We start from the raw sequence: 21254 nt of genomic DNA on the forward strand, positions 1-21254 counted from the left end.
CGCATCTGAATCAGTTTGCCAAACGCCGCAATCAAATGAAGAAGAAGGCGCCTTTCGGCTCGTGATGTTTTGAGTAACAATCCGTTTATCTACGTTCTCCATTTGCTTGTTTTTTATTATTTTATCGCCATGTCTGTTAAACTAAACGCACTCTACAGCGATTCGTATGTTGATATAAGTCAATACAGAGACCAGCATTTCAAGGTAAGCCACTAAACATTAAATGAAGGTTTACGTGCAGCATGCGTTCGGCATTGTTTAAATAAAGTCATTTGGAAAAAAGTCAAATTCATTCGTCTCTCGATATAAGACAGAAAAGTGAGCTTATCTGAGAGACTCTGGTGTACGTTGAGAAGAAAGCCTAATGCAGTGTTGTTGAATGTGTTTAGGGTAACCGCTATGAGCAGGAGAAGCTGTTAAAACAGAGCTCCACGCTGTATGTGGGCAATCTGTCTTTCTACACGACGGAAGAGCAGGTACACGAGCTCTTCTCCAAGAGTGGAGATGTTAAGAGGATCATCATCGGCCTGGATAAAGTCAAAAAGACCGCTTGCGGATTCTGCTTTGTTGAGTATCCTTTTCATTTAGAAAGAAGAATGCAACGTGATGTTGCTTTAAAACCTGCGAGGCAATTTTACTCTAAAATTATTGCTAGATGTGGGCTGTGACGATTAATCGCCTTTCCTATTAAAAAAGCCTGTCTAAAATCGACTCTGAATAGCAAGGATGCGATTCTATGCGTTTCATGCACAGCTCGTGCGTGTACTATGGCGTTTGGGCAATGGGGAAGTCCTTATTATGAGTCGGAGTCGTTTAACGACGTGCATTTAAAAAAGCAATACTAGTTAAACAAAATATTCTTTATTATCGTAAAAAATACATTAATCATTCTAAAGAACAGCGAAAAATATTCTTATAGATATTTCCTGGACGTTTGTAATGTTACGTCTTATGTGGCACAAATAGAGTTTCTGCACGAGAGCGCCCTCTGGCTTTTGGATGTACCGGTATTTCACTGTAATTCATTAAAATTCATTCATTAAAAACTCGCATTGGCACGATTAATCATCAGCTTTTTTAAGTTTAGGCAATTCGTTTTTAGTGACCATTTGTCATAGTACATTGAACTCATTATATGAGCCCTTAAAATGAATATTAGTGGACACAGTTAATTCAACAACAGAGCAAACGTTTTTGTGGTCAATGAACTCATTAACTAATAAAACATGAATACCTTAACTGTAATGTGAAGATATTACACCCGTGCAGATGCTGAGAATGCCATGAGATTCGTTAATGGTACCAGGCTGGATGACCGGATCATCAGAACCGACTGGGACGCAGGCTTCAAAGAGGGTAGACAGTACGGCCGAGGAAAATCTGGTGGACAAGTAAGTGTAACTAACTTCTAACTTTTAAAATTTTATTTTAGATTAATGCATAAAGTATTATTTATTGATGACTTAGTTATGTTATAAATCACAATTTTTTATCTAAAAGAGATTTTTTTGCTGGTAACAACAGATTTGAATTATATTGGTTCATACATTGAGGTCTAAAAGCCAGACCTCAAATGGGTCATAGTTTAATATAGAATTTTTTTATTAAAATTGGAGATATTATGAAATTACCCACACACTTTTCGTAGTGACGTATGACGACCGCGGAGGGTCGTTTTGCTTTATGCTCTGTGCAGATAATAGATTTATTTGTATAAAAACTATACACTCACCTAAAGGATTATTAGGAACACCTGTTCAATTTCTCATTAATGCAATGGTGTAATGGTGTGGGGGGATGTTTTCTTGGCACACTTTAGGCCCCTTAGTGCCAATCAAGCATCATTTTAATGCCACGGCCTACCTGAGCATTGTTTCTGACCATGTCCATCCCTTTATGACCACCATGTACTCATCCTCTGATGGCTACTTCCAGCAGGATAATGTCACAAAGCTCGAAACATTTCAAACTGGATTCTTGAACATGACAATGAGTTGACTGTACTAAAATGGCCCCCACAGTCACCAGATCTCAACCCAATAGAGTATCTTTGGGATGTGGTGGAACGGGAGCTTCGTGCCCTGGAAATCTCCATCAACTGCAAGATGCTATCCTATCAATATGGACCAACATTTCTAAAGAATGCTTTCAGCACCTTGTTGAATCAATGCCACGTAGAATTTAGACAGTTCTAAAGGCGAAAGGGGGTCAAACACAGTATTAGTATAATGTTCCTAATGATCCTTTAGGTGAGTGTATTTGTGCCTGTAAGCATAATAATTTTCTCATGTGATTTAAGTTTGTGTGTTGTTACCAGGTTCAGCAGTTCTTACAAATCCAGTCTCTGTGTTTTCAGGTCAGAGATGAATACAGGCAGGACTATGACCCTGCCAGAGGGGGTTATGGGAAGGTTGTGCAGAAAGCTTGAATCATCTCTGTGCTCTGTCTTTGCCTTTTACAGGTCAGAGATGAATACAGGCAAGATTATGATCCTGCCAGGGGCGGTTATGGGAAGTTAGCTCAGCTTCAAAAGGCACCGGAGGGACTTCAGAAATTTTAGTTTTTGGGATTTACTGAATGGGATCATGGAATGAATTTGGGAAGGCTGTTTAAATGGTAATGTAAATATTTGCGCAAGAAGGTTTAGTTCTAGGAGTGTCCACTATCTGATCCAGTGTTCCGGTGTAGACTGACAGGTCTTTGTGTACTTTTTCTTAAATAAATTTCAAGTTATTTTATAATCTCTGCTTTTGTAAAAATTATTGAATGCATTTATCCTAAATATAAAATACTTTGTATGTTACACACACGCACTTGGCTCAGTTCAAAATGACCAAAGTAAAAACATTAAAGGGACACTCCACTTTTTCTTGAAAACATGCTCATTTTCCAGCTCCCATAGAGTTGGACATGGTTTTTGCCATTTTGGAGTCCATTCGGCTGGTCTCCGGGTCTGGCGGTGCCACTTTGAGCATAGCTTAGCATACTTAATTGAATCCAATTAGACCGTTAGCATTTTGCTCAAAAATAACCAAAGAGTTCCGTTATTTTATTAATGGTATTACGCAGTGCTCGAAAATAGTCCCATGCTATCAAAAGTTACCAAAGGGACTGTTTTTGGGCACTGCATAATATCATCGCACCTGCTGCAGCCATGTTACGGCAGCAAAGTCCTTGATTATTACGCCAGAATGAGAGTATAGTTCCTAGCCATATCGGCCTAGAAAATCGCTACTTTAATTTTGTGTCGGTCTTAGTACACGATGTAACTACAGAAGAGTCGAGTTTAAATAGGAAAAAAATCTAAACTGTTTGGTTATTTTTGAGTGCGATGCTAATGGTCTAATCAGATTCAATGGATTATGCTAAGCTATGATAAAAGTGGTAGCCCCAGACCCGAAGATCGGCTAAATGGATTTCAAAATGATAAAAATCAAATGTTTAACATTAGGGGAGCTGAGCATATTTTCAAAAAAAGTGGAGTGTCCCTTTAATCATATTGAATAACACATATTGTGAGATTTACAAGAAGTAAAATACCTAATACTTTAAGGTTCATTAATTTGAGACAAAAAGTATTTGTGAAAAAGTGACAAATACATTTGCAAGCACAACGACAGAAACAACGTTGTTACTCAATGTGATTTTATGCATTAAATAATAACAAACTAGTAGTCAGAAACTCAGTCATGTCATTCTCTGAGGTTATGATCTGTTGGTACATTTCAAGTAACTAAAATGACAGTATTCAGTACAGCTTTACGTTTGAAATAGTTGGTCTCTGAGAAAAGTATAATTTTAATGTCCTTAAACCAGAAATGTGTTTCTACCAAAGTAGCATAATAAGGTAAAAACAATTTAGAGAACAGTAAGCCAAAATAACAAACGCATTAAATCAACATGGTCAACCTTAGGACTGACTTAATGTACAGCGTTTGTTTTAAAGGAAAACACCCCTGCTTTTCAACACTTTACCATGTTCCCACCTCAACCCGGACGAATCAATACACACCCATCCTTGTTTTTCAATACGAGCACTCCATCCTTGTACAGCGCGCCGCGAATGTATCAGCACCCAGCCCAGCCCCACTCAGTGCCCAGGATCCAAACAGGGATGAACCCAGTAGCCACCAAACACTTTCATGTCCTCTCCATTCAAAGACTGTTACATGAGTAGTTACACGAGTAAGTATGGTGGCACAAAATGACAAGTACTCATCTAACAGTCTTTAAATAGGGAAAACCTGGAAGTGTCCGGTGGCTTTCAAATTCATCCCTCTTTGGATCCCAAGGAATGAATGGGGCCAGGCCAAATGCCAACACATTCACAACGCGCTATACAAAGACCAAGTGCACGCACCGAAAAAAGATAGGTATGTATTAATTCGTCCAAGTTGAGGCAAGAACACAGCAAAATACTAAAAAACAGTGGTGTTTTCCTTCAAGCAACGATATAAAAGACAAAGACAGTTTAAATGACCTCTTTAGACCAGCCTTCACTTTTAAAATGATATAAATAAAGGCAAACACTTCCTGTGCTGATTTACAAATGGCATTTAACCAAACCTGAATAAATGATGACACTACAGACTACAAAACTGTTTGAACCACTGCTGTTTAGGAAAGACCAGTGTTTGAGAAAAAGAAGAAAGTGCTCAAAAGTAGAACAAAGATGTTAAATCAATGATCAAGGCTATATAATAAGACAAACCAGGAGCTTTAAACACTTTTAAAAGCAATCTGGACCAGGGTAATATTTAACTTAATTCTCCATGTTTTACAGTACATTCATTTAAAAGTTTCCTCTTATAAATGCTTCTTGTACCTTTAAACATGACATTAATAAACGTTAATAAAAGTCCTTCAAGTTTCGTGGTGCACTGCAAAAAATGAATTTCAAGAAAAAAATGTTTAGTATTTTTGTGTTGTTTTCAGTAAAAATATATAAAAATTGTCAAATCAAGATGCTTTTTCTTGATGAGCAAAACAAGAAAACAAGTCTAGTTTTTAGACCAAAAAATATCAAATTTAAGTGATTTTGTGCATAAAAAAAGCAAAAAAATCTGCCAATGGGGTAAGCAAATTCTTTTTTAACATTTTCACTAAATTCAAGAAAAATTTGCTGACCCCATTAGCAGATTTTTTTTTTGCTTGTTTTATGCACAAAATCACTTAAATTTGATACTTTCGTCCAAAAACCAGACCTACCCCCTTGTGTCATTTTGCTCATCAAGAAAAAGCAACCCAATTAAAAATTTTCTACATATTTTTACTGAAAACAAGACAAAAATACCAAGATTTTTTTCTTAAAAATATTTTTTTGCAGTGTGCAAAGCTGCATTTTTACAAAAAGAAACCTGATAGAGACGCATATTATAAGCTGCAAAGATGAATGGCAATAAATGAAACTGCAAATAAAATGAAAAGAGATCCCGACTCTAAAAGAAGGTTAAATCTTTCTGGTTTACCAGTTTCTCCTTTTTCTCAGAATGTTCAGTTTTTCAGCACCTCCAGCTACACAGAAAAGTTGTCACCGCCTCCTTACGAATTCAAGGTTGAGGATGTTAGGAAAAAAGGCATATTTTAACCGTGAATGTCAAGCAAAGAGGTAAACCTGACATACTCTTTAAGCGGCTGAACCACATAGGCTCATATAGGAATCCTCAGCGTTGCTGACCGAACCTGAATGTCTGAAGTCTCTCTTGTCCTTCCTGTTTGCTTATCAGCCAGACACAAGTCTACTGGTCTTTTTATGTGGCTTTGTCTTGGTTTGAACAGTCAGAAAGTCTACAGTCACATAGCTCTCTGTAGATCCTCTTGCGGACCCGCGGCATGTCCTCTTGAGTGAAGAGCAGTGGCTTTGTGAACGCCAGGCACTTGCAATACTGCAAAATAACAAGAAACCACCTTTTATTGTTATCTTCTATATTTATTATTTCACATATTTTAATATATTACAAATAAGTTATATACATGTAAATGTATGCTCTTACGCATCTTGTTTGTGCTAGATATAAAGCATAATATCTTTTAACTCATTCCCCGCAAGCCATTTTATGAGATTTTTTTTCACAAAATGCCTTCCACACTGCAAAAAATGATTTAAGAAAAAAATTCTTAGTATTTTTGTCTTGTTTTCAGTAAAAATATCAAAAAATTCTTAAATTAAGAAAATAAGTCTAGTTTATAGACAAAAAATATAAAATTTAAAACATAAAACAAGCAAAAAATCTGCCAATGGGGTAAGCAAAAAATCTTGAACATCTTTCTTAAACACTAAATTCAAGAAAAAAATTAAGAAAAATGTGCCCACCCCATTGGCAGATTATTTTGCTTGTTTTATGCACAAAATAACTTAAACTTTATATTTTTGGTGTAAAAACTAGACTTATTTTCTTGGGTCGTTTTGCTCATCAAGAAAAAGCATCTTAATTTAAGAATTTTTAGATATTTTTACTGAAAACAAGACACAAATACTAAGAATTTTTTTCATTTTTTTTGCAGCGCAGGAAAATTTTCTTTTAAAAATATATGAACATACAAATAAATCAAATGAAAGAACAGACCCTCTGCTTACAAACAAACAAAACAGGGAAAAATGTTTTCATCCTATCTATATATTTTTTCTCTGCTTATAAACTCTTAAATATGGGTATTTTTCTTAATAAATACAAATTTTGTAGAAAAAAGCTGAAATAGTTGCATTTTTTTCTCAAGGAATTTTGTTAGAGATCAGATTCAGAACGATTATCAAAATGTACACAGAGTTTAAAATTATTAGATTTTTTTTTTTTTTAGGGCTGTCAAAAGATTGATCACGATTAATCACATCCAAAATAAAAGTTTGTGTTTACATAACATATGTGTGTGTACTGTGTATAATTATTATTTATATATAAAAACACACACAATAATGTATATATTTAAGAAAAAAAATTTATATTTATATATATATAATATTTATATTTCTATATAATTTAAATTATATAAATGCATTTACAGTATATAAATGCAAATATTTCTTAAATATATACATGAATGTGTGTATTTAAATATACATAATATTTACACAGTACACACAAATATGTTATGTAAACACAAACTTTTATTTTGGATGCGATTAATCGCAAATAATCTTTTGACAGCCCTACATTTTTTGCTTCAGTTTTTTTTTAAATTGGGTAAGTGCACCATCTATTGGATACTTGCGGTATTACAGATTAACATAAAACCTCATCAGGCACATAAAATAAATGAGATAATTTGTCATTGGCGGGGAAAGAGTTAAAATAGTGTCGTGTTGTATGGCCATCCCTAATGTTTTTACCTCCAGGACAAAAACCCCACAGTCGTTGTCGTTCTTCTGCTGTGGAATCATCTAAGCAGGAGTGAAAAATAATTAAAGTATTTAAAAAGAAACCACACAAAGCTGTTGTTTTATTTACTATATCACTATGGGGAGGTTTCCCAGACAGGGATTAAACTACTCCTAGACTAAAATAAATGTAAGAGCTGTCCAAACTGTAAACAACTTACACTGACATATCTTAAAACACATAGTTTTGCCTCAAAATGCACACAAGTAATGTTTTAGGAAGGCATATTTGTTCAAACTACTTATATTTCCTAATTAAACTAAGGCCTAGCCGTGGCTTAAGCTAATCCCTGTCCGGGAAACCGCCCCTACATCTTTAAATGTGAGCCTGCATTACAGACCTTGTTGACAACCATCTTCCAACCCTTTTGAAAGACGAGCTGTTTTTTCTCTTTTGCTTCGGCCAGAATGTATTTCAGAACGTTCTGTGGAAGAGAGTCACACATCAGATCTATGTAGAGATTTCAGTCTGAACCAAATTGAACATCACTTACATCCATAGCAAACTTGAACAGGATGCCCTGGGAGTCGTAGAAGTTGATGTTTTGCTTTGAGACATCTACAGTTATGAGCGACCAGTGAATCTCCAGGTGAAGAGGAATCAGGATTATTTTTTTTGAGAAGAGATCAACCTGAAGCAGTCAAACAAAAAGACATTAGGCAAACAAAGTGGTGCCCCAATCGTTTTGTATTGTACAAACATAAACACTACAAGAGAAGTAGTTTGATTTAAACATTGATTTATTGCTCCTTTTGATTTAATACTATCCCATCTTTTAAACTTCCTGACTGTAAAGTCTGTAAGACTGTAAGATCAGTCTAGATGTATTTAAAGGAACATGCTGACTTTTGGGGATTTTAGCTTATTCACCGTATCCACTAGAGTTAGAAAAGTCCATACATGCCTTTATCATCTCTATGCGTGCCGTAACTCTGACGCACTCACCACTAGCCTAGCTTAGCACAAAGACTGGAAGTAAATGGCTCCAGCTAGCATACTGCTCCCAATAAGTTACAAAATAACACCAAAATTTTCCTATTTATATGTTGTGGTTTGTATAGTCACATAGTGTACAAATAACAAGGCCCTATGACACACAGCCATCTTTTAACCGTATACATACTGGGAACTATATTCTCAGAAGGTGAAGCAATGCTACTTGGGCGGAGTTACTGCATGGAGTTCCCAGTATGTATACGATAAAAGTGTCTCATATGACCTTGTTATTTTTACATGATATGGCTATACAAATCATAACATATAAATAGGAAAATGTTGGCGTTGTTTTGTCGCTTGTTGGGAGCAGTGTGCTGGCTGGAGCCATTTGCTTCAGGTCTTTGTGCTGGGCTAGGCTAGTGGTGTGTGCGTCACACAGAGATAAAGGGGGTATGTATGGACTTATCTAACTCTGGGGGATACGGTGAATAAGCTAAAATCCCCAAAAGTCGGTGTGTTCCTTTAAAAGACCCAATGTTTAAATGCAGTTTACTACAGTAGTTCGCAAAGTAGGTGATGTATACCTTTTTGGTCCATCGCTTTACTCCTTCATAACCTTTTCCAGCAAACTGCCGGTAAAAGAAACTGTTGAAGAAATGAACCTAGAATAGAAAAGACACACAGTGTTGATAAATTCATGAAATCAAGACATTAAAATAAGCATCTATTACAAAAATAAAAATATACTTTACTATTTACTATGTTTCAGTTACTGGATTAAATGACACACGCTCAAATACATTCAACATGTAATAAAATGTGCCTATAAAGAACTAAAATCGTTAACCATTAAATTTCTAAAAGATAAAAAAGTTTCTCGGACAGGGTTTAGATTAATCCAAAACTAGGCCTTAGTTATATTAGGACATTCAAGTAGTTCTACCTTATAATACTTTACAAAAAAGCAATACTGGTGTGCATCTTGAGACAAAACAATGACACTGATAGATGTCAGTGCAAGATTTTTTTTTTATTAAAGGAATAGTCCATTTTCCTAAAAGAAAAAGCCAGACAACTCACTCACCACCATGTCATCCAAAATGCCGATGTCCCTCTCTGTTCAGTCGAGAAGAAACTATGTTTCCTGAGGAAAACATTGCAGGATTTTTTCTCATTTTAATGGACTTTAATAGACACCAACAATTAATACTTAACAGTTTTTTTCAACGGCGTTTCAAAGGACTATAAACGATCCCAAACGAGGCATTAGGGTCTTATCTAGCGAAACAATTGTCATTTTTTACAATAAAAATAACAAATATACACTTTTAAACCACAATTTCTCGTCTAGATCCGGTCCAGCGCGACCTAACGTAAATGCGTAGTGACGTAGGGAGGTCACGTGTTACATATATAAAACGCACATTTGCGGACCATTGTAAACAATAAACTGACACAAAGACATTAATTAGTATCGGTTGACATACAACAACGTCGGAACGGTCCTCTTTCAACACACTTGTAAACACTGGGGCAGAGTTTCGCGTTCGTCCTCTGTGAGGTCACGCTGACGCTCTCAGGACCGGATCTAGATGAGAAATTGTGGTTTAAAAGTGCATATCCGCCACTTCTATTGTCAAAAATGACAACCGTCCTGCCAGATAAGACCCTCATGCCTTGTTTGGGATCGTCTACAGTCCTTTGAAACTCCGCCGAAAAAAACTGTTAAGTGTTGAGTTAAGTATTAAATGTTGGGGTCCATTAAAGTCCATGAAAATGAGAAAAATCCGGCAATGTTTTCCTCAAAAAACATAATTTCTTCTCAACTGAACATAGAAAGACATCAACATTTTGGATGACATGGTGGTGAGTAAATTATCTGGATTTTTCTTTTAAGAAAATGGAATATTCCCTCAAGGCCGATCAAACATGGGACTAGGATAAGCCTTGACCGGTAAACCGCCCCATAGTTTCTTTGAATAACACATATAACATTCACATGTAAATACCAACCGTGCCAAACAAGCCCTGAAAAGTGACGCCAAAACATCACTGTGGGGCGATAGAGACTGGTCCTAGTATAGGTCATAAACCCCGCCTCCCCCATGTTATTCAATGGGACTTGAGACCAACTAAATAATTTAATTACACTTCAATTATCTTTTTTCCGAAGCTGGTTTCTGTCATTTACTGTAGTGTTAATCACGCTGATGTAAATTCAAGTGTTTGTTTTTAGTTAGTTATTTAATGCTATAAAAATGGTGGTGTCACGTCATGATTGACAGCCGTGATATCCGCATTCTGCGAGGGCGGGGCCTTGGTTTCGCAGCTTTACTTCCTGCTCACTACTGCGCATGACTGGTCCCGAAATCTCTACTGCGCAAACTCAAAACACAAGATTTCAGCGCCGTATCGGGACACTGACGGCTTCACTTTTCGCCAATAGAAGAGAGCAAATGTGCGTCATCCATCTTTTTTTACAGTCTATGGTGGTAAATACTGAGGTATTTCTACTCATGTGGCTGAAGAACTGATTGATAGAAACAGTTCAGGAAAATAATTCAAGGCAACAACCTCAGACTACCAAACTAACACCAGATAACTATTACTCAGACTAATCTTGGAAAACAGAATTGAAAAACAAGTCCTATACTTTGTTACAACATGTTCACCTTGTGGTTTGTGGCTTCCATGATCAGTTCTCCATACATGTTAATCACCTGCAAAATCCACAAAACACATCAAGGTCCAGTGTTTAACACAGTACTGTATACAGCAGTTCAGATAAGTATTGAACATGTCACCGTCACACATCATGTAAAATGGCACAGGCAAAAGTATTGGACCACTGAAAAAAAAAAGGTGCAAAAAGGCACTACATCCACATTATTTACTAGGGCTGTGACGGATCACAAAACTCACGGTTCGGATCACATTACGGTCTTTGAGGCACAGATCGGATCATTTTTCATCAGCAAAAAAAATAAATAAAAATGAGTGACAAAAATCTAATAACAAAGAAGTTACAAACATTTATAAAAAAAGAACAAAGTTGCACATTAAGTAAGGTCTAAAATTAGCATTAGGTACAGAAATCAAATTAAATGAATAATAACATTGTCTTTATTGTACAAATTAAATATTATTATTATTACTTTTTTTAGATCCACAGAAGTGATTTTCTCTTTGTCTTGGGTTGTTAGATTAATATTAATGACACAGATTTAAGTAGGTTAATTGAGGTTACTGTCTCTTTAAGACCAAATAAGCACAGACTGGTTTCTGACTCTATAATTCACTTAAGACATAAACAAATGTCTTTATTAGAAAAAGAATACTGTGAGAAACTTTTGTGTGTATGTGTCCTGTCAAGAATAGAAAGATTTATATTGGCTTACTTTTTGAAACGCGTCTCTCCGTATATGCACTACTGAGGGCACTTAAACGCGCGCACACACACAGGCGGAGTGTGAATTTCAAACGGCGCTTCAAGAAGAAGATTCAGCATAAAAAGTCGCTTCACATAAAAACGTTACGTTGTTTTCATTGCTCTATTCAGCAAATGTATGTTAATGGACTACAGTATGAGACACAATAGCGCAACTCTCTCTATAGTTTACATGAGGAGTTCTGATCTTTGAAGGGATGATAACGTCTGACTGGAGCTGAACCGGACACATTTAACCGCATGTGTGTACAGAAATCTGCTCACTTTTGCGGTTAAATTGTTTTAAATCACTTGACTGTTAACATTTGCAAGCCTTAGAAACATGTGCAAATGATAATCTTTCCCTATTTACATTTGCATATTAATCCGCGAAATCGCATGCGAGACGAATTGCAAGATCAACTGCGATCCGTCACAGCACTATTATTTACAGTCTATGGTTGTTACCAACATCTGCTGAAAATTGTGACGTGTTCAACACTTATTTTACCCACTGTGTATGTGAATGCACCCCAAATACATATGAACTCACCTGATCATTGACCCAGTTTTGGTCATCGAGTGTTGAGAGGTCATCTAAGGTCAAAGTGTGCTTGTTGTAGGTCACTTGGAAGAAATGCATAGGAGCACAGGCCAGACCAGCCTTGAATTTGGCCACCTCTGCTGTTATGAGCTTCATTCTGTCAACATACAAAAAACATGTGAATGTAGCACATCCTTAATGAAAGTATACTGCACCTGGATATACTACAGATTTTCCGTCTCCCGAGTGCCTCTCGCGTAAATTATTAGATGTTGATGGCTTACGAATTGGATTTTGCGTAAAATTAAGAATTTACTTTTAAGTACTGACCTGATACAATACTGATTTTGGCGGTAACTCATTTTTTAAGAAAATGCCGTTTATCGCATTTTGGAACCAAACTCTTAAAATGCACCGTGCTGTTTAGGGATGCACCGAAAGGAAAATTCTTGGCCGAAGCCAAATAAAATGAAAAACTATTTTTTTTCCATTTTCTTAATTATTTTGCCAATTTTTTCACCATTGCACAAGTTACATTTTCAGAATTTTTAACCTTTTTACTATATTTATTTTTACATTATTTAACAATGACATTGTTTTAACATTCCAGCAGTAGGGCCTTTTTACACCGAGTCACTTCTCTGATCAGCTATAGATAGACTAGTTAAAACTGTTCCATTTACATTCAACAACATAAATTTGTCTTGTCTAACTGGTTATTAATCTGATCTTGCCGCGCAAAATGCAAATAACCTATTCATTACTATGCCTTAAAGGGACACCACTTTTTTGAAAATATGCTCATTTTCCAGCTCCCCTAGAGTTGAACATTTGATTTTTACAGTTTTAGATTCCATTTAGCTGATCTCCGGGCTCTGGCGCTACCACTTTTAGCATAGCTTAGCATAATTCATTGATTTTGATTAGACCATTAGCATAGCACTAAAAAAGAACTAAAGAGTTTCGATATTTTCCCAATTTAAACTTGACTCTTTTGTAGTAATATTGTGTACTAAAACCGATGGAAAATTAAAAGTTGCGATTTTCTAGGCTGATATGGCTAGGAACTACTCTCAATCTGGCGTAATAATCAAGGACTTTGCTGTCGTACCATGGCTGCAGGAGACGCAATGACACTACGCAACAACCGAAAATAGTCCCCTTGGTAATTTTCAATAGCAGGGGACTATTTTCAGGCGCTGCGTAATATCATTGTGCCTCCTGCAGCCATTTTTGGCGCAATGCTAATGGTCTAATCAGATTCAATGGATAATGCTAAGCCATGCCAAAAGTGGTACCCCCAGACCCGGAGACCACCCAAATGGACTGCAAAACAGCAAAAATCCAATGTTTACCTTTGGAAAATGAGCATATTTTCAAATTAATGGAGTGTCCCTTTAAGAAACTTACAACAACGTTTATATAGCACTGTATGTTGAGCTGCAGACGCGCACCTGCGGGAACGGTCAATCACAAGCACAGAGAGAGACGGCGGCAAGATTGACAGGAGATGACAAAGGAAAAAGCACTCAACAAAAAACGTATTGTTAATTAACGTTTTATTTCTGGTTTAATAGAAGCGTGTTTGTCATTGTAGGACTTAACTGGTTTTAGGAAGTTTTTATTACGTACTGCTGACGCTCTTCATCATTCTATGACATAAGATGAAGACTTAAAGTCTCTCGTTCTCAGTGCTTGTGTATTCAGCAGACAAATACCCCGGATCGCTGCCGTGTCTTTCTCATGCGCTGCATGGTGTTCAGGATGTCTTGATTTTAAATGATAAATGAAACCTGTAGTGTTCTCTTTCTCAGACACTTTAAAATGCTTTAACCAGCAAGTTTGCTGTATTTGCGCATCTCTCACTCTGCTGGTTACCATTCGATCGCGTCATCAGAGACCTCATCGTTCGGTAAAATTTATTCAGCCTTTTCACTTGTTCGGCCGAACACCGAAAATGTGTTTTTTGCTATTTTCGGTTGCCTAACATTCGGTGCATCCCTATAGTTCTGTTTAACTGCGCTGAATCGCTGTGTGTTGTAAAAGGGGGCTTTACTCTACTGTGTTACTCCTTTTTCTCTTTTAAGTTCATGCCTAGTGCATTTTCACAACATAAAACTGCCATGTGAATATTTAACTAACTTATGAGCTGTACTACTGTACCTGTCGTTATTGTCAATAAAAATGTTATAACTACATTTATTTTGCGCAAATATAAATCAGCACATGATTCGTAACACCGTGCTAAGAAACAAGTGACTAACAGAAAAGAATTGTAATTAATAAAACAAAAAACATGGTTTGTTTACTCCTGAATGGTCATGGAAAGTTACAAAAATGTGCTAAAAATGATTCATTAAAGATTAAACTTGCCGGTCACGTAGGTCAGACTGAAATATCTTATTTAGGTGATCAAGGACGTCTGTGTCAACCAATGGAGTGAAGCTTCCATATTTTCCATAAAACTGCTCCAGGAATTCTGACAAATAAGAACAAAGCATGTTTACAAAAAAAAGACACAATCTGTGAAATCATCAGAAAATGGTCTATTTCTGTACCATGAATAATCTCGATAATTCCCTCTGTGGTGATTTCAGCTGGGGTCAATACAGGTGGGTCACCTATCACCTCAGTAGAGGATTTCCTGGTGTCCCCTTGAAGAGGTCTGCAGTACTGGTGGTCCCAAAAACACTTATTGGGTGGCTCAGTTTCCATGGCGTCGCTATGAATGGAAACATCTGGCTGTGAGCTGTTAGTGTCCAAGCAAGAATTAAAGGGCGTTTCCGAGTCATTAAGTGTGGCCAAACTGGCATCAATGCTGTTCACCGTGGCACTGGTTTTTGAATGGTCCCGCTCAGTGGAGTTGAGATCTTTGGTGCAAGTGGATGCGCTGAGATGAGGATCTAAACAGTTGGTTTGTGTTTGAAGACTGTTCTCTGTCCCATTAACCATGACAGAGGTTTCATTCTCTACAAAAATGATCTTTCCCTCAGTCTGGGAAACATCGGGCTTCCCTTTTGGAGATGTTGTCACCTCCATCTCAGAAACATTCACCGTGTCCGCATCCAAAGTTACAACCGACTCCATTTCCGACGAGCCCACCTCTTCCTCTGCGGCGGTATCCACGTGGTTAACGATCTCTTTCTTCTTGCGACCACGTTTCTTTGTAATTTGGTCATGTCCTGGCACGTGCGGTTTGCCGTTTGGCCCACAGCAGTCACACGTTTTCGGCACGCGTTTCCTCCTGGAACGTCCATTCTCGGGCATCTCACCCAAACCCGATTCTGCCTGATCAGAGCTGTTTGGTGCCGGGACCCTCATTGCGAACTTTACCCCATTCCTACACGGAACCTCCTTCCCTTTGCGGCGTTTCTAGCAGACGTCCATCATTGGGATAAGGACACCGAACTGGAATTCTTCGATTCTTTCTGATTTTCAAGGTCTGTTAAAAGAACAGTTTTGGTGAACTGAGATGAAACATCAACTGTAAATTCATACAGATTATTTTACAGCAGTCATATAAGAAATACTATGGAGGTTTTATGGCACAATGCCGGTATGTGATGGTGATACCTTGGTACTTTTATATATATCGTTAAAAATCATATAGCATTTACAGTAGCTTATGATTTAAGGATATTTGAAAATCATATAATTTAATCCCACACCTTAGTTAACTTCAAATTCAAGGACCTTTCAAAGACTTTCCAGGTCTAATACCTTCAAATTTAAGGACTAAATGTGTCCCCACATTTTAAGTGAGAGCAAGGTTACATCGTGTTACCTTTTAAGATACATTGTTACAGTTCCCTTTCGTGGGAACTTGCGCTGCGTCACTGCGGTGACACTTCGGGGACGCCTCCAGGGGTAAGTGCGTCTGAATGTGTATATCAAATTCAACCAATGGTGAGGCTTAACAACAAAGACAGGGTGACGCGGGTGCCAGGAAGTATATTGCTATCTGAAATATTGCCAAAGACGGCATTAAAGGGACGCGGGAAGTATGGCAAGGAAGACGCAGCGTCTCGTTCCCTACTCAGGGAACAACAGTTTAGTTTTCATGTGTCAAACTATGCAAAAAACCTTTTGGTATGAATCAACATTCGCATACAGATTAAGCACGTGTGCTTGAAAAGTCTAGAATTTTTATGATATTATCCTACACTACACAGGAAATAATATGGATTTTTTCCAGAAAACTTCTTGCATAAAGTAGATTCAAGCACTTTCAATGACCTGTATCTTTGTATGTATAGGGCCTTGAATTTTTTCGCCCCTAATTTCCAAACTTTCGAGGATTTCAAGGACCCGTGGGAACCCTGTAGAACATATCTCGAACTATGCATAACTTAACTTGGAAGATGCTTATTTCCATTAAAAAAACTGACTGACTAAAAATGACATGTGTTAGCCTAGCATTGTGTTTAAATTATACTTCAAGGTACGTGCTCCTGCATGGTGTAAACAAACGAAAGCAAACATGCTTACGAATACGCTTTTTGAGTAAATAAAATCAATACCAGCTATGAAAGATGTTTTCATTTCTCTGATCTCTAGCAAGCACGCTACTTTTCTACTGAATACATTTCTTACGTTCAGATAGAAACTTATACGGAAGAAAACCAAGTATATCTGCTATCTTTAAAGAGACCAACACTATAAATGATGTGAAGTAAATAAAATAATTGTCAGTGACTCAAATTACACAGGATCATCTATTGCTGCTGTAAACACAATGAGGAGCTATGGAAGCACGCGCAGACGCTTGTGTTTGACAGTCTTACCGTGTGTCAGTCTTGACTGTGATGTGTCCTGGAGCTGTGATACAACGTAGATAAATTCTGATCGATATTCCGCTATTAATGGCATCGATACGCGTGAAGTCTATCAGACGTTGTTATGGTCGCAGAAAGATCGCGGCGCGCGCTTACCACGTCACAAACTAAAGTCAGCACGTTCTGGCGCCACCTGGTGGAGAGGAGCCTTGGCGCGCGCTTCTTCTTCTTTGTCTTCTTTTCCTTAATGGCAAGCGGCACGAACGTTAAGGAGCATTAGCGTCACCTAGTGTATTGGAGTGTGGACCAGCGTTTACTCATATAAAAATGTAAAATAAATAAATAAATAAACACATTTCCGCTAAAGTCTATTAATCAGCTCTGTTCTCTTGAGATAAAGACTGTCTTATCTATAATAGATTATATTTTTAAGTGTTCATTAGTAAACTTTGACACACAAATAACATGTTCTGATTATTCCTCTACTCCAAAGTGCTCACATAATCCTGCAGGGTGTTTATTTACTCCCCGAGTGCGATGAAATACTAAATCAAAAAGTGATTAAACGTAAATTAAAGTGTTAAAGTAAATGAAAAGTAAACGAACACTGAAAAAATGATTCATTGAATTTAATCAATTTTTTAAGGTAAGTGGTTGCAACCAATTTATCTAAACTACATTTAAACAAAAAAGATTAGTAAAGTAAAATAAATTATAAAGATTTTTTTTAAATGTAGCTTAAATAAATTGATTGCAACCACTCACCCCAAAAAATTGCTTAAACTCAATGAATATTTTTTTCATTGAAGTCTGTGAGCCACTGCCAATCATTTATACATGGACGTGGAGAAAATAATGTGAACTGCAGAGAAATAGCTGATATCTCTTTGTGATGAGAAGTGTTGGATCGTTTGTTCTTTAATTCAAAACCTTTTTTCAATGAATTAATACAACGTTTGAATGTTATTCAGTGTAATATTACCATTCAATTGTCATATTATTATCATCTAGTCCTTTCAAAGAGGTTAAAGGGGACATATCATGAACATCTGACTTATTTCCGTTTTAAGTGCTATTGGGTCCCAGTGCTTCTATCAAACTAGAAAATGTGAAAAAGATCAACCCAGTAACTTAGTTTTGGTAAACCATTCTCTGCAAGCATGTGAAAAAATATATCATTGACAGTTGGCTCCCCTTGTGATGTCAGACCTTAATCTGCACTATCCAACCACAGCGCTTTCATTTAGTGCAGAGATCAACTCATTTGGATTTAGAAGGACACACCCCAAAACGCCACATTTTTGCTCACACCAACAAAGTGGCAATTTTAACATGATATAATAAATTATCTATATGGTATTTTGAGTTAAAACTGCAAAATATGTTCTCTGGGGACACTAAAGATTTATTTTACATCATATCATACATGACGCATGTTATTTATCATATGAATTGGCACGTTGTTTTATAGTCACTGAAAAATTATATACATGTATGTTATAGATTGTAATTTATTATTTATTTTATTATAAAGACAATATAAATTGTCAGTTGTAAGTTGGATGTTACCAAACTGACCAGTCACACTTTATTAATGGTTAATTATAGTCATTTTAGTCATTCTTAACACTGACACAATCCGTATTATAAAATAATGTGCACATTTATGCAATCAGGTTAGTGTACTATTCTTATTGTTATTCACTTTAATACAGTCATATTTTTCACCTATATTGTGAAATTGCAACCTATATACAATTGATGCAAAAGTTTGGGCACCCCTGACAATTTCCATGATTTTCATTTTATTTTTGTGTTTGACCAGCAATTTGGCTCTACTATTGATGTGAGTGCCCAAATTTATGCACCTGTCTAATTTCATTTTGATGCATATTGCACATTTTCTGTTAATCTAAACCTCATTTCACTACTAAAATATTACTGTCCAAACACCCAAATATTTATAAATGAAATATATAGGTTGCAATTTCACAAAAAGGTGAACAGATTAAGACATGATTCATCTTGGTTTTATTTTTTTAAATCATAAAAACCTGCAAATTTGACAGGGGTGTGTAGACTTCTAAATGCACTGTAGCCTATGTAATAAATAAATGAAGAGTTTCGTTGCAAAACGAGATAACCACCGTTTTTTTAATTGTTCAGAAATCTCGTTTTTTGGTTGTGCATTCCAATTAATTTCAATGCAAATGCAGTTGGTTTGTTTTGATTTAAACAATCATAACTTAAAAAATACAGCTAAGTAGCACCATAAAACAAAATAATAACACGATAACATAATAATAAACATGTTTTGACAAAAATGTTAAAAATGGATTTATCTCGTTTTGCAACAAAACTCTTCAAATATACAAATAAATGTGACTTGATGGACCTGGACCACATAATCAGTCATAAAGATCAGTTTATTGAAATTGACATGTATACTGAAAGATTAAATAAGCTTACTATTGAAGTATGGTTTGTTAGGACAATGAGACACAACTATTTGAAAATCTGGAATTGGAGTGTGCATATAATCCAAATATTGAGAAAATCGCCTTTTAAGTTGTCCAAATGAAGTCCTTAGCAACTGCATCTACTCAAAAACAAGTTTTGATACATGTATGGAAATTTACAAACTAACTTCATGGAACATGATCTTATTTTTGGCATGAAAAATATGACTAAATCAATATGATCACACATAAGAAGATATATGTAGAGCATTGAGTTTATAAGTAACAACAACACAGATAACACATCAAATGTAGCCTAATATTTACAAAACAGCATGTTATATTTTACAAAGTTACATTTAAAAAAAGCATTTTGTCTGTAAACATTTCTATAATTAATTCATTCAGTACTTATTCAAATACATACTTTGACCTTTGAAAAGTAGTACAACATTTGAAGCGATATATACAGTATGTCATTTGTAAATAAAAGTAAGATAATTTGTAATTTTTAAGAAAAAGTAAAGTTGCTATGAGATGAATTGATCTGACTAACTGATATAAACAGTATAAAGTACAGTGTATCTCACTCTGGGCCGCTTTCACGGACAGGGCTTATCTTAGTCCCAGACTGAAATGCATGTTTGAGCTGCCTTCATTTAAAACATCTTGCATTGATCTATCTTAACATATATCAGTGCCATTGTTTTGTCTCACGATGCACACCAATAATGTTTTTTTTGTAAGGTATGTTTGTAAAAACTACTTAAAGGTGCAGTGTGTAATTTTTAGAAGGATCTCTTGACAGAAATGCAAAATAATATACAAAACTAAATGATCAGGGATGTATAAAGACCTTTCATAATGAACCGTTATGTGTTTATTGCCTTAGAATGAGACGTTTTATCTACATACACTTACATGGAAGCCGCCATTTTGTGCAGCCATGTTTCTACAGAAGCCCTTAACAGACACATTTTTTACTAAGTTGTCTCCAACGATGACATGTTTGTCTGGTGGCGGCTACCGTAGCTTCTCTATGTGTTTCAAAAGCAAAAGGTGAGCAGTGGACTGAGCCCTTGGTTGCAATTCACAACCTCACCACTAGATGCACTAAAATTTACACACTGCACCTTTAAATGTCCTGATATAACTAAGGCCTAGTCCTGGATTAATCTAAACCCTGTACGGGAAATTGCTCCTATAGGTTATAAAGAGGTTATAATAAAAACTCGTTTGAGTAATGCCATACATTCACAATAAACTAAATCAAACTTTTAGCAGTGGTGCTGGCCTTATTTAAATTATGCAATTTGAGATCTAAACAGATGTACAGTTAAAATTCACATCATTACATTTTTGAAACAGTATAGTTGGAAACACATGGCCGCAATCTCGAATTTTTGTGTTGAATTGATTATACAAACATTTGATGTAACTTTGGCCCATTGAATATATGCACAATCTTCTGTATGAAAAAATAAATGTCTATAACTAAACAACTAAACAAAATAAATGACTCCTACACATTTTTTACATTTGAGTTCAGTTATTTAACATTCATATGTTACAGCACATAGTTTTCATGCTAAACCCTTCACTTCTGTCTTTATAAATGCATTTGCATTAAATGTGCTGATCTTGTGAGAACGGTCAGTTCACGTGATAACAGACAAGTTGATTATACTGGAATGTATAGCAGCCTAATTCTTCACAGCCTTCTTCCATCTACAGAAA

General features: G+C 36.1%; 3 protein-coding genes across 5 annotated transcripts in view; 1 reads left to right on the forward strand and 2 right to left on the reverse strand.

Moving 5' to 3' along the window:
• On the forward strand, positions 1 to 2741 carry ncbp2 (nuclear cap binding protein subunit 2). 2 transcript variants are annotated; one of them, XM_055218600.2, is made up of 4 exons: positions 1 to 204; positions 390 to 571; positions 1253 to 1391; positions 2462 to 2741. In XM_055218600.2, the coding sequence occupies exons 1-4, from the start codon at positions 130 to 132 to the stop codon at positions 2558 to 2560; spliced, it is 495 nt and encodes a 164-aa protein (XP_055074575.2). In that variant the 5' UTR covers positions 1 to 129; the 3' UTR covers positions 2561 to 2741. The 2 variants fall into 2 exon arrangements, with proteins under 2 accessions (XP_055074575.2, XP_055074576.1); XM_055218601.2 differs by having other exon boundaries at positions 5 to 204; positions 2357 to 2741.
• Positions 2742 to 5444: 2703 nt separating this feature from the next.
• Positions 5445 to 17235, reverse strand: senp5 (SUMO specific peptidase 5). The gene is made up of 10 exons (XM_055218067.2): positions 17068 to 17235; positions 14842 to 15725; positions 14657 to 14762; positions 12293 to 12440; positions 10985 to 11032; positions 8897 to 8974; positions 7870 to 8007; positions 7717 to 7800; positions 7328 to 7378; positions 5445 to 5885 (listed from the first exon to the last, which is right to left on the reverse strand). Exons 2-10 carry the CDS (start codon positions 15602 to 15604, stop codon positions 5751 to 5753), a joined length of 1551 nt encoding a protein of 516 aa, XP_055074042.2. The 5' UTR covers positions 15605 to 15725; positions 17068 to 17235; the 3' UTR covers positions 5445 to 5750.
• Positions 17236 to 19774: 2539 nt separating this feature from the next.
• anos1b (anosmin 1b) overlaps positions 19775 to 21254 on the reverse strand; it is an 89824-nt gene continuing 88344 nt past the window's right edge. For both annotated transcript variants that reach the window (XM_055218222.2, XM_073861314.1), the window contains exon 14: positions 19775 to 21245. The gene's annotated coding sequence lies outside the window, so the exon portion shown is untranslated. The remainder of the gene's footprint in view (positions 21246 to 21254) is intronic.

This window comes from Misgurnus anguillicaudatus, chromosome 23 (genome assembly GCF_027580225.2).
Source record: "Misgurnus anguillicaudatus chromosome 23, ASM2758022v2, whole genome shotgun sequence".
In the NCBI taxonomy this organism is placed as follows: Eukaryota; Metazoa; Chordata; class Actinopteri; order Cypriniformes; family Cobitidae; genus Misgurnus; species Misgurnus anguillicaudatus.